Source organism: Pogona vitticeps, chromosome 12, assembly GCF_051106095.1.
Source record: "Pogona vitticeps strain Pit_001003342236 chromosome 12, PviZW2.1, whole genome shotgun sequence".
Taxonomy (NCBI): domain Eukaryota; kingdom Metazoa; phylum Chordata; class Lepidosauria; order Squamata; family Agamidae; genus Pogona; species Pogona vitticeps.
In genome coordinates, this window is record NC_135794.1 from 5,398,864 (window position 1) to 5,412,430 (window position 13,567).

Sequence of the window (13,567 nt, forward strand, 5' to 3'; positions counted from 1 at the left end):
TAACGAGTTTTTTCATGTCCAGATCAACTATTGAGTCTGTCCAGGCTCCTGCATCCCAGGGTAAGAAAATTGCTCAGCAGGGAATGAGTACAATTGTCCTTCTCTTGCTTTCGCTCCCTGGCCATATTTACTTGGTGGCAGCCATGGGTCCGTGAGACCCTTCAGCGAAACACACATTTTATGTATTTATTACATTTATTGGCAAGCTTTTTTTAAAAAAAAGAGCTTCAGGTACAACATCCTGCTTTATGGAGGTATTGTGAGTGAATAGAAATGGCGAGAAGGATCATGGACTCTTTCCATTTTTATGACTTCTCGCAATACCCATGTAACTATGTGAAATAGTTTTAAGCAGCCTGAATGGGTAAGGGGCTACTTACACTGATGAAATCGTTGATTTTCAAGGTATATCCTGTCCTCCTTTCTGTAGTTGAGGAAGTATGCTTTAGAAGACAGTGGGAGGATTTGAAGGTGCTGGAGGCGACACAGACCAGGAATCTTTGAGGATGGGTTCAAATCCTTCTTCAGCTGCGATAGCCTCAGCTACCTCACATGATCGCTGTGGGGATAAAATGAATGGTGGGGAGTGGGTTGAGAAACCAAACGTAGAGAAAAGCTGGGATATAAATAAAATATGCCATCTCATTTTCAAACCTTTGTGAAAAGCTATGCAGAATGAGCACAAGTTTCAATGGCTCGAGTGTCTTTAATCAAATTAAACATGCCCGGGTGAAGCCACGCTCCTGTCCTGATCTTTTAGAAGTCTCTTTCGCTTAGCTCAGTTTCTCTAAATCTTTACAAAGAGGAGAGGCCTCGTGTGGGATCTGGGCCAACCTGCCGTTTGGACACGGTGTACTTGGCAAAAAGACTCTTCTTTTTTTTCCCCCTTCATCATCTCTTTCCCAAAAACATGATATGATTTGTGTCCTGATCCCTCTGCCGTCTACTCTTGTGGCTCTGTATTGCCCCAGCCCTAAAAGATGCAAGGTAGAGAGGCAGGGGTAATCTGTATACATGGCCAACTGATGCTGATGCACTTCTTTATATGATGGGCATCAAGCACACAGAACAGCTTATATTTTGTTTATTTTTAGGCATGCATTGGGGGTTCAAACAATGTACAAAACTACTGAAAAAATCTTTGCCTGCTAGCATCCCGACCCCACATCCGCCAACTGGAGAATTAGGTTAAATTCTGTCTCCTCGCCCCTTTGATTTGTTGCGTAATGCTGGGTTTGCTTGTTCATTGATCGGTCCATTTTTTTCAAAGACAACCATTCTTTTTGTACATTCCATTTAGATGAAGGAATAAAGGGCTGTTCCCCACTTCCCCAGTGCATTACTTATTTCAAAAGAAGATTTTTTTAGCAGCACCTTGTGATCTAAAAGAAGGGATTAAAAAGGCAGCGTGTAGCATCTTCGGATTTTTAAAATAAAAACTTCAGCTTTAAAAACCCTTTTCTGTCACAGAAGAATATAAATATTAAATTTATGAATAAATAAAAATCAATTGAAATTGCTTTCATGTTCTTCGTGACAGAAGACTAGCTCACTTTATGCAGTCTAAGAAAACTTAAAAAGTATTAAATAACCTCTCATTTTATGGTATAAAATTATGATGTTAGGATTAACAAATTAAGCATGTTTGATTTTTCTGATATTGACTTATTTTCATGAAAGTGACTTCTGGTTCTTCAGATAACATTCAGCAGATATTATATGTATGGTAATCACCAGGCATGTAATAATAGTACTCCAAATATACCTTCTTTCTCACAAAGAGTGGCTTGATTTCTAAGACACTTTTTGCCGCTTTTATAAACTTCAGCCTGTATGTTTCAGCAATATGGTGCATTTTGCTCTGTGACAGGACTATAAATTTTGGCCAGTGTGGGCTTTGTGCCATGAAAGCATGGATTTATTTGTCAAACGGTGCCTACAGTCTTGTAACTTTTATAGAAAATTATGTCTGAAACATAATCAAAAATATGGTTTTTGATATATATTGACAATAAGTAATTTGTTACTGGTAATTCCGTTCAAATGATCTAAAAATATTATACTCCTTGTTATGATTTAATATGCTTAAGATTGAATGCAAGGTACCTTACAGGAACCTTCATTGTTCTTATCATAGTTACAAATTGTACCTTAAATCATTGCTCATGTTAACAAATTATGTAGATTGACTACAATACAGGGTGTTCTGTTAGACCTCTATATTATATTACACGTGTCTTGAAAATCCCACTTCTGGGTGATATTTTTCATTTTTCAAAGACTGTTGAGGAAAGAAAGTTGGCAAAGAAATTATTCTTCCCATAGCACTGGATCCCAACCTTGGGTCCCCAGATGTTCTTGAACTACTACAACACCCAGAAGCCTTCACCACTAGCTTTGGAGAACATCTGGCGACCCAAGGTCAGGAACCATTATAGGAAAAGACTGGGTTCTTCCGAAATTGATGGGGAGTAGCATCTTACTGCTGTGTTGATTTGGGAGGAGACCTTGAATGTCTAATCAAAAGAGATGTAGACTTCAAAATGTGGTCCCCTTGTCTGAGCTGTCCATGAAGGTTTCGCTTCCAGCTATTACTGGTATGGCACTCCTTACCATCTTGGTTATATAAATGGTCTCAGGATGTGGCAGATCCTACACAAATAGAATTGGGTGGAAGCGCCATGTTATGTGTTATACTTGGAAGTTCCATGCAAATACCTGCTTACTTAATGAAATGCTGTTGCTTAAGACAGCAACATGTCTGGCTTGCGTAACTTAAGACACGTTGTCCATGCAGAATCTCTGGTATGAGCTTCCAGTGTTAATCAACCGTTCCCCTCACTTTCCTTCTTTTGTTTTAAAGGTCTCCCTGCTTCACCGGTTTCAGAGTACACTGGTAATAGCTGAACATGCCAACGAATCTCTGACGCCTATTACGTTAAACGCCATCGGTGCAGCAAAACGTCTCGGAGGTGAAGTCTCGTGTTTGGTAGCTGGCACCAACTGTGAAAAGGTAAAAAGAAAAAGATGCAGGATGGTTACTTTATGCTGAAATCAGAGGACAAAGAACTCCCTGTTTTACCTGTTCTTGATAAAGGAGGGCTTTAAATGTTAAGAAAGCACCACTCCAATTAGCTGCAGCATCTAGTTGCAGCAGCGAACTCTGTGTATGTGCTGACGAATAGCAATAGAATACGTTTCTTGCCACAGGTAGCTCAAGAGCTAACCAAGGTGCAAGGGCTTGCCAAGGTTCTCCTGGCCCAGCATGATGCGTACAAAGGACTTCTGCCCGGTGAGGCTTATTCTCAAACCCTGCTTCTCATTAAGATTTCCTGCCGTCAGCTTTGTGCTGGAATATATAAGGTGCTCTGACCAGTTTGTCTCGTTTCCCAGAGGAGCTGACTCCATTGATCTTGGCAACTCAGCAGCAGTTTAATTACACCCACATCTGTGCCGGAGCATCTGCTTTTGGGAAGGTCAGTCTGCATGAAAGCCACCCCAGATCTGTTGCTCTCAAAACAGTGACCCTAAAACAGGGCGCACATCACCCAAAATTATTATTTATATGTACAGAAAATGTTTTCTCCTAAATGCTGTGTATGTTTCTTCTGTGCAGCTGCCTTTGTTTGAACAGTGCTTGTACCCCAGAGAAGCATTAAATGTGCGGCCATTAGTTGCCTATAATTTTAGCAATAAAATTTGGATATAAGTTTTATGTGCTTTTCTAATTTATCAACAAGATGTGCTACTAAATAGATCTATACTTAATGTTTAGAGTCTTCTTCCCAGAGTGGCGGCTAAGCTTGATGTCGCTCCTATCTCGGATATAATTGAAATTAAGTCACCTGACACGTTTGTGCGAACTATTTACGCAGGTGAGTTCTGTAGGCCTGAGTGTACCTCTGAGATATGTACAGCTTTGCAGGAGTGAATCCCACATTGCTTTGCTCACAAGAACAGAAGAAGAAGAAACAGCTTTTGTGACACAACTAATAGGATCATCGCTGGTGCTACAGGATTGTACTTCAAAGTCCTGGGAAACCAGATATAGCTTCTTAATTAACAGAATCTGCTGACGTACTTCAAATGTATTATATTTCTGTTAATGCATTTCTGATAAGATTTTGCAAACTGTAAGGCATTCAGATAGTTCTCTTTATTTAATATGGGTTACATTAGATCTGATTTCAGCAATCTATAGGGTTATTTTTCTTAGTTAGGGAGACAGTGATATGATTATTTGTAATATTTAATTGACTTTTCCTAATCATTTTGCAGCCCTTGTTTGTCTGGCCTCATCATGCTTGTCTGATCCTATAATTTAATTTGGACATGAAAGCATTAGTCTTTATGTCTTTTAAATTTGTTATGACAGGATTTTCTTTCCTGAGTTTGTCATGTTCCCCTGCCTTCTAAGATTGATGGACTGTATATAAACTTTGATGTATATTCTAATAATCCCCTTTCTGAAATAATCGATGCTTCCTTGTTACTAGTGTCTATATTTCCTTTCTTACTTTCCAGTAACCTTTCCCTTATGTCCTCTGTAGTTAAAACAAAAAAGTGAAAGAAATTAAATTAAGAGTACTTTTGGTAAATATTTAATTAATCTGGACATAAATGCTATTGAATCTGTTCTTTCATATTTCACCTGAATCTTTCAAGATTCCTTCATATATGTAATTAGTTTGCCCTCCTAATTATATTTACCTGGAACGAGATTCTGTTGAAATCAATGTCGTTTCAGGAAAACAGGTTTAGGGTTGGTTGCCAGTCTCTTAGTATCAACTTTCCCAAGGACCACCTGGTGCCTGAGATAAACACAAATTGCTTCATAACAGGCATAAACTATTTGTGAAAGTTGGTTTTTGAACTGGGTTGCTTATAAAGGTAGCAGTGAAGAATTAAAAGCAGAGACACTTCAGTTTTCTCTGGTTTATCTTCCGAATTGGTTGTTCCTTCTATTTCTGAACGCATCAGAATATTTTTCCCCTCTAGTTTCCTTGCCGTAGTTGTGGGTGACCTTTGAAGCGTTGTGTCATTTGTGCAGTTTTCATAATGGTTTGACACAGCAGGTCACCTACAGGAATGAAAGAATTCCTATTTCTCTTTGATGATACAACTTTGTTTTCCAGGAACAGGAAGTTTTCCTTTGAGAATCAGTTGCTTCTTCTTTTTTTCTGAACATATTGCCATTGTGTTGATGGTTTTTAGCATTTCTGCATAGTTCTGCAAACGTTGTGTAGTTTGGTCCTAATTGCTGACCCCCTTTTTACAAGAATCCACGGGATAGGGCTTTTCTTTGTAACCGCAGCTAGATCATGGAAATCCTTCCCGAGGCACTCAAGCTGGCGTCACTCCCATTAAGCCTTCAGTGGGCAGCCAAAAACTGTATGGTTCTAAAAGGCCTTTAAGGCTGGTTTTAAAATTTGTGTCCAGGGAATATTTTCAAACTTCTTTTACAGAATGTTTTCAATGTCATTATAGATACTGTTTCAAATGTTTTGTTTGTTTGCTTAAATAATCTTTAATCTGTTTGTACATAGCTTTGAGAGTCCTATAAAGCAGAATAACAATATTGTAAATAAGTAAATGGATGTTGTGCCCAAGGAATGTTACTGTAGAATCCTCTGCTGACACAAGAGATAGTTTTCTGCAACACCAAGGAAATGTATTGGTTTATGAGATTGATACCTAGAAATGAAACTTTTTGTAGCTTGAATCTTAACGTTTTATGACCTGAAGCCATTTTGCCTGAGCGACTACCATGTGGCCTTCTTCTAAGAGCAGTCATTTATGGGGCGAGGAGTTGTGTGTTTTCACAGAAGGTGTGATCTTTTTGTAGGAAATGCCCTGTGCACGGTGAAGTGTGAGGAGAAAATAAAGGTGTTCTCTGTTCGAGGGACATCCTTTGAGGCTGTCCCTGTCAGTGGTGGCAGTGCTAGCGTAGAAAAAGGTGAGTGTCCAACAGTGTTCTGTCCCTGTTTTTCAAGTTGCAACTGGGTTAAAAACCATTCTCATTTTTAAAACAGAGTTACCTGTTTTGGGCTATGAAAAGTCTGCCTTTCTTGCATCCTTCAGCCACACCAGTATATAGTTGCCACATTCTCTAAGGTCCTGGGGTCTGATCCTTCCAGGAATGTGTTAAAGTCTCCTGGATCTGGTTATATACAAGCCTGTGGTATCTAAAATGGGTAATGCTGTTTTGAATGGCTAAAATGATTTATAGACCTAGTCCATATCTTACCTGGATACAATCTTAGGAAACAGATTATGGAGAAATCACTTGATATTACCTCCAAACAAACATCTTTCATTTGTGGTATTTGTTTGCTTTGTAAACCTTACAATTTATTTAACATTACAGCAAATAAAAATGGATAAAGATTGTATATTGCATTGCTTTAAATTAATCACAGTAATTCCAGTGTCATAAAGTAATGTTCATCACAGAGAGGAGGCATCATTTTCTGGGTGTATGATGTTTTCTAGTACCTAGTGGTGTACCTGTGTTTTTACAAAAAAAAATTATGACATTATTTTGATAAGCTACTCCACTTCTTCCAGTGGTTGATTCTAGTCCACGAGAGCTGATGCCATAAAAGGCTTTTTAGCATTTCAGGTGCCATGTTGTTGCTATGCTCCAATCAACTTGCTTCTGACTTAGGGTGACCCCTTGAATGAGCCATCTCCAAAAGGTCTCGTCCTCAACAGCCTTGCTCAGCTCTTGTAAACTCAAGCCTATGGCTTCCTTTAGGGAATCAGTCTGTCTCATATTTGGTCTTCCTTTTTTCCTGCTGCCTTCAACCTTTCCTAGCATTATTGTCTTTTCCAGAGAGTCCTACCTTCTCATGATGTGCCCAAAGTAGGACAGCCTCAGTTTCAAAATTTTTGCCTCCAGAAATAGTTCAGGTGTGGTTTGTTCTCAGGTTTTAGGACCAGACTCCTATTGGTTAGTTGTTCCAGTGCAGGCGCAGTGGTATAGTTAATTACTCCTAGTTAATGATCTGCTGCTTGAATCCCTTTTTGCACACCAACTTAGCTAGCTGGTGCTTGGTGGGGAATATAAGCAGTGCAATAAGTTCAGTAGTGGCAATTCGTTGCTGCAGTTTATGCCATTGTGCTACAGTATTTCACTGGAAGCAGCTAAGGATTCTCGCCTATATTTTGCTAAACATTTGCATATTCCCTTGATAATGGGCCTAATTGTTACCTTTCAATCTTGGTTTTACTCTGTTCAGTAGCTTCCACCTTCTTTTAATTAAACGTGTAAAACAGATACAATTCTTTACATCTTTTTCTTTAATTTAAAACAAGTTGGAATGCTAGCAACTGTGATAAAATTTTTCCATAGAAAAGGAAGTTTGGTCTCAGAGGTGGGGGGTTGTGGGGACTCATTTGCGTCCTGAAGAAAACTTACCGAGTCCTCTCTTTGTGGTTTTTGACCCAAAAACAGTATCAGGTCCGGCACCTGTTGGTCAATCCGAGTGGCTTGAGCAAAAGCTGACCAAAAGTGATCGTCCAGAACTGACCAGCGCAAAAGCTGTCATATCTGGAGGTAAGTAGTGGCTAACTGGTAATTGTGGTTTTAAAAAATTCAGTACACCAGAATATACCAAAAAGAGAGAGAGAGATGCATTTCTGGTTTGTAATCTATAGCTGGAAAGGTAGCAAAGTGGAGACGTCCCTGGTTTATTAAATTGGAAATAAGGGATGGATGAGTTAACTAGCTGAAAATCTTAGCATTTGTCTTATCCAAGGGATAACCAAAGGAATGATTGCTGTTCCAATGGAGTCTGTTGCTTTGCATTCCTATGATGTTGGCCAAGGAGCTTCTATTAAAGAAGGTTTTTCTTTATGAAGAATGTTACTCATACAATGGCAACACACACACAGGTGATGACCCTGTGTCACTACAGTGGCAGGATTTTTCACTTAGCAGAAGTTCAAAGGGGAAGGGGGCATTGTATTTTGTGTAGTATGTGCGCACACACACAAGGAAGTTAAAGCCACAAAAAAGGACTCTTCACCTGCTTTCTTACATGGAAGTCATCCCTCCCGGACCAGCAGGGGGAGTGTAAGTTGTTACGCTCTAATTCCCTCAACACATTTGCTTTTATGGAGGCACACAGTGGTTCATACATTAGCATTAATGGAAAAAAATTAATTCTTGGTAAAGGTTAAGGAATAATCCGGTTAATCCAAATGCATGTAAATAAATGCCATTCAAGGTTCCTCCCAGTCCTACGAACTGTGCATTGGCATGCCCCGTGTTTTTCCTTGACTGGGACAGCTAGGTGAAGTGTAATTCTAGATGATGCTGCAATTTCAAGGTGCTGGAACATGGTCAGTATCCTGTTTTTCAGGTCGAGGCTTGAAGAGCGGAGAGAATTTCAAACTGTTGTACGATCTTGCAGATCAGCTGCACGCTGCAGGTAAAAAGGGCATTTTTGTTGGTGATTTCTCAAACCTTTCTGAAGTCACAACAGTCAGAGCTGTGCCACTTCATTTCGCCTTCTCCCACGAGGGGCACACACACTTAACTTATTGGTTATTTTGAGACTGCATAAACCCTGCCTAAAGGCAGGATGGCTCCACATATGCGAGTGTTTGTGGTTCGTGATCCTACGGGCAATATCAGGAACCCCCTTCAAACGAAAAAGCACTTAGGATAAAGTACTAAATGTTGCTCTCAGGTTTTGAGAGACTTGTTTTGCCTGCTTCCTTCTTTCCTTCCTTCTAGTTGGTGCTTCTCGTGCTGCTGTCGATGCCGGTTTTGTACCCAACGACATGCAAGTTGGACAGACGGGGAAGATTGTAGCACCAGTAAGTAGAGTTGCCGTTTCCTATGATTTAGAGAAGCATTTCGGCATCTTCTGATTTGCATCCACAGGTTGCGCCTCAGGCTCCAGGGGCCGGCCAGGGGCTGCCCCCCGCCCCTCATTGCTGCAGCCTGTTGTGACTTGGGGGTTGTTCTAAGCCTTTCCCATCCTCTTTGTCATATCAGTTTGTCTTAGGGAAGGCACAAGGATTCCCTCGTGGCCTTTGGTGTCATTGCACCAGTCGCCACCCACGACGGTCATCCACAGAATACGTGACGTCCCTGTGCCGCCTGAAATGGGCGGGGCTTCCTGCACAGACGTGGCCTAATTGTGTGACCGAAGCGCTGTGTCTTGGGATGGAAGGGAATGCCATTAAATCTTGTTCCTTGTTCACCTTACTTAGTGCCTCTAAAACGTACAGCAGAGGGGAAAAAAAATGAAAAGTGGAAGCTTAGACTCAGCATCTTCATATAGTTAACCAGGGGCATCTCTGATGGCAGACTCTTTAACCGTTTGCTGTATTTCTCCCAGGGATCTCGCACAAAAGACTTCACTTAAGAGTAAAGAGTCTGGCATCAGAGATGCCCCTGGTTGACTATATGATATAGGGGAGAAGAGGGAGAGGGTGGCTTGGCATCCTGCCAGGAGAAACGGTGATTACAATGGTAGGCTTAGCGTTGTGGCGCTTAAAAGATGAGGGTCTGGGCCTTCAGGACAAGTTGAGGGTCCTGTGGGGTCTGCAGGATTCTGAGTACCAAATGTTAAAAAGTTCCTTGATGTGGAACAAAGACAGTCAAGGGCTAGAGATCCTGGGTAGGACTTCCCCCCCCGAGCTGCACCAGCTCTTCCACGGGGGGGGGGGGGGGCGGAAACACACCTTGAATTTTGCTTTAGAACAGCTGTTCCTACCTTTGGGTCACCCAGGTATTCTTGGACTGCAATTCCCAGAAGCCTTTACCACTGTCTATGTTGGCTGGGTTTCTGGGAGTTGCAGTCTAATGGCTTACCCAAGGTGGGGAACCACTGCTCTGGAACAAGGTTTGGGAGGCATGGATCCCGTTGGCCACATGATTCCCCATGTAGAAATATCCAGAGTATGGAAGAGTGTGTGGTAGCCTCAATAAGTTTCCAGTCTGTGAATATTGGTGTTTCCGCCCACCATGCCCTTGGGATTTTGTAAGTTGGGCGTGGGCTGCCTGATGCCATCCAGACATTTTGCACAACAGTTCCCATAATCCCTGACCATTAGCCATGCTGGTTTGTGGCTGAAGAAAATTGTACTCCAAAATATTGGGGAGCCACCTAGGAATTATTTCTGTTAGAATGCGTATCTTTAAATTTTAGCAGCATCAAAGATTTCCTTACATTGTTTGTGTACATTTGAAGGGGAAATATATATTTTAAAATGTTGGCACACTTATTTTGCCACCTATAGCATACACAACGAAAGAAAATGCATTGCGTCTGAAGCAAAGAGAACAAAAATTAATCACAGTTTTCGTTTTGAGTTGTGATCTAACTTAATTCAATCAACAAGTGAATTTGTAACTTGACCTTGGTTTAGATTGTTACGTGCTTTTGTGGCTTTATTTTATCCCCTGTATACAAGCCAGTTAGACATAGGTATTTTCACATGACCTTTTCTTGAAATAATCGCTTCAGAAAGATTAATTACCGTGTTGAAATTTGTCAGACTCATCTAATATTTTATTGTTCTCAATTCACTTTTACTAGTAATTTTTTTAAATTAAGCAAAGGAAAATTTGGAGAGAAAAAATCCAGCCCAAATAGCTTATGTGTGTATATTTTTCTGGAGTTATTATGGGGTGGGAGTGGGCACCACAGTCCCACCGCTTGTTATTTAGACATCTCCATAGGTGTCTTAAGGTACCTCCTGTCTTTCTAAAAGTTAACACAGGCAGTGAGTGCTAAGGGCAATGATCAAAATTGAGGCCACTGAAAAAGAGGAGAGGTATGAGCAAGCCTGAAGTCTGTGGAAGTCTTGAAAATTATTTTAAAACAACCTACCCATCATGGGCATCCTCACCGCATGGCCAGACCCATGAACACTCAGTTTGCTTGGTAACTGCATTGTATGCCGTCTTGGTTGGAGCAGAATAATGGGACAGGGAGAGAGAATGGAATGGCCTGCCAGAGGAGAGGAAGAAGTAGAATCGAGGGTCATCAGTGTAGGGATGACACTCCCCCTCCCTCCCGAGGTCTTAATAATCTCATCCAGTGGCTTCATATAGATAATAAGCAGCATAGGGGATAGAATAGAGATCCCCGTGATGCCCTGTAGCCAGGAAAGAAACCACAGCAAAACGGTGCCTTCAGTTCTCATATCGCAGAGCTGGTCCAAAAGAATATACCCTGGGTTGATGCTGTTGAAAGCTACTGAGAGGTGCAGGAGAACCAACAGAGGCATCAGCACCTCCTGTCTTTCCCCAGAGGACATCATCCTCCGTCAGGGCAACCGAGGCAGTTACAGGATTAAATTCCAGCCTGAGGCCAGACCCCAAATTTGAAACTCTAGAATGATTTCTGTTTCACAATCTGCACTCTTTAAAAAGAGCAGGTTCTGGAGCAGGTTGCACTAAAAGTATTGCAAATACCTACTTGGTGTCCCGTTTTAAGTTCTCACCCCTCCCAGTTTACTCCTTTTGAAGGACTGCAGTACGGCGTTATTGAATCTAGGGACACCGTGTCTGTCTTAAGATGGACACGTCCATGCTGCTAACTGTTGAAAAGTTTGGAGAAAAACTGGGCTTTGGTTTGGAAAACTGCCTGTTTTCCGTGAGCTCTTAGCAGCGTCGGAAAGTTGTGTTGGAGTTGCGAATGTCCGAGAGCGGTTTCTGCGCAGCCAGGGCTGAATGTTCAGAGACGGTCTTTCTCTGACTTGCGAAAAAGCTGAAGACTGACAGCCCCTTTCATCCTGCATTATCCAGCGTGGCTTTTAAGACCAAGAGAACTGTGTTCTCAAATTGATGTTCTGCTCCTCAGGGGTTGGTGCAGAAACATTAAATTGTACTAAAATATTCATATGAGAGTGCATTTAGCTGAAAGCAATTGATGTGCTTCTCCCAGGAGAGTGGAAAAGAAATGCTGTACGGCCCCGCACTCAAGCAGACACCCTAAGCACGCTTCTTAAGAGTAATCACGTGTCCCAGCTGATCAAAGCCCCCCTATAAGTTCTTAAACTGAGAAAGGACTAAGAAGGGCTGGAAATGTTTGACCTGGCGGACTCTTTAGTGACGTGAATAATTTCAATCCTGGAGCATTGTGGGGAGTCTTTCAGTACGATAAGAGCAGGCTCAGTGGCCACATTTAGAGGGGGAAATGGCTTAATTGCTTTTAATTACATACTTGCAATCAAGGCATCTCCTGTGTTTTTACTGTTAGAAAAAAGAGAGCTCTCTATGATGGAGAACTTTGTGCTGGACTGAACTGGACTTGCACAGGTTGTGATACACAGGTTTGGGGCAGGTTTGAGCCTTCAAGGAGAGGTATGGTTTGGGGGGGGGGACAGAAGCACCCAAAATGTTGGCTCCTGATGTTGACGAACCCTTTATCTGAGTTGGCCACCTCTCTCTCCCGGCCCTCTGACATGTGCAGAGAGGCAGAGCTAAACAAATGGTGGGTTTTTTTTTTACAACTTGTGTTCTCTTTCTGGAGAAGTGAGATGCATGGAAACGGGTCCTAGACTTTTGTATTTGGCCTGTGAACAAAGTAGAGCGATGTTACATTAAACGTATGTGAGAGGGAGAAGAGCAGAGAACTGAATAAAAACAGTAGCCTTAAAATAGTCAAAGCATACTCAGTTGTCCTGTATTGTCTTTACTGTAACAATCACTAACGAGGATCCTGAAACAATCCAAAGCAAGGTGTAGAAGTCAGCCTATGCACATATTTCCATGCATACCCATTTCTACCTGTTTTTTATTGCCCATTCTTGCCCCCAAAGGCTGCCACGTGGCTTCATGTGGTTTCAGGAAGAACTGGGAAGGGGCAGAACTCTGTCAGGGCCTGGACTCCAGACCTAACAACTGAGCCAACCCAGGTCCTTGTTTGCTGACGTTTTAATGTCCTCTCCTGGAAGGAATTTCTCCTTTTTCTCGACCCTTTCTGGAGGAATCTTAGATCCCTGGATTCTCATTTCTTCAATTCCATCTGCCTGCCACCCAAGGCTTCCTAAAGCCCCTCTTTTTTTTCTGGCCATTTAGTTCCTCTTCCTTTCCCCACTTTGATTGACTCTCTGTCTCCACCATACACGATCCTTCTGGAACTTCAGTGCTGTGACTTTTCCCTCTCTTCAAGACGGCCTCTCTGAGTGAGCCTCTTTCTGATCTGATCTCCTTTCCTTCTGGCCTGATTCTGTGCCCAGCCTTCTTTCACATTCATAGCCTGCTCTGCCCCCTGCTTTGACTCGGTTCTGCGGGATCTCTCTGTCTAACCCTGTGCAAGGTTTTGCATGCTTGTCTTTCTCCCTGACATCATCATTACAGCAACACTGAGGGTAGATTACAGTCTGAAAGGGCAGGACCGGCTCCATCATGGCTTCTGAAGGTCATGCGGAAATCAGTGAGTTCCATGGCCAAGTAGACGTTTGACCCCGCGTGCCACGGTCCTATAACAGGTTCGCTTTTAGTGTTTTCCTTCCTTTCCCTCCTGTAGTTTGCTGGGCCAGCTCGTAGCCTGAGTCAGGCCCATCTCTGCCACAAATGCAGTACGAGTGAACCCTGCAG

The 13,567-nt window shown here is 42.0% G+C and overlaps 1 protein-coding gene across 1 annotated transcript in view; it reads left to right on the top strand.

Annotated features, from left to right (window-relative positions):
* Positions 1 to 13,567, top strand: part of ETFA (electron transfer flavoprotein subunit alpha) — a 29,181-nt gene that overhangs the window by 3,241 nt on the left and 12,373 nt on the right. The window contains exons 2-9 of the mRNA XM_072982265.2: positions 2,864 to 3,013; positions 3,211 to 3,292; positions 3,394 to 3,476; positions 3,776 to 3,875; positions 5,846 to 5,956; positions 7,457 to 7,558; positions 8,367 to 8,435; positions 8,744 to 8,826. Coding sequence (XP_072838366.2) covers positions 2,864 to 3,013; positions 3,211 to 3,292; positions 3,394 to 3,476; positions 3,776 to 3,875; positions 5,846 to 5,956; positions 7,457 to 7,558; positions 8,367 to 8,435; positions 8,744 to 8,826 — 780 coding nt within the window. The remainder of the gene's footprint in view (positions 1 to 2,863; positions 3,014 to 3,210; positions 3,293 to 3,393; positions 3,477 to 3,775; positions 3,876 to 5,845; positions 5,957 to 7,456; positions 7,559 to 8,366; positions 8,436 to 8,743; positions 8,827 to 13,567) is intronic.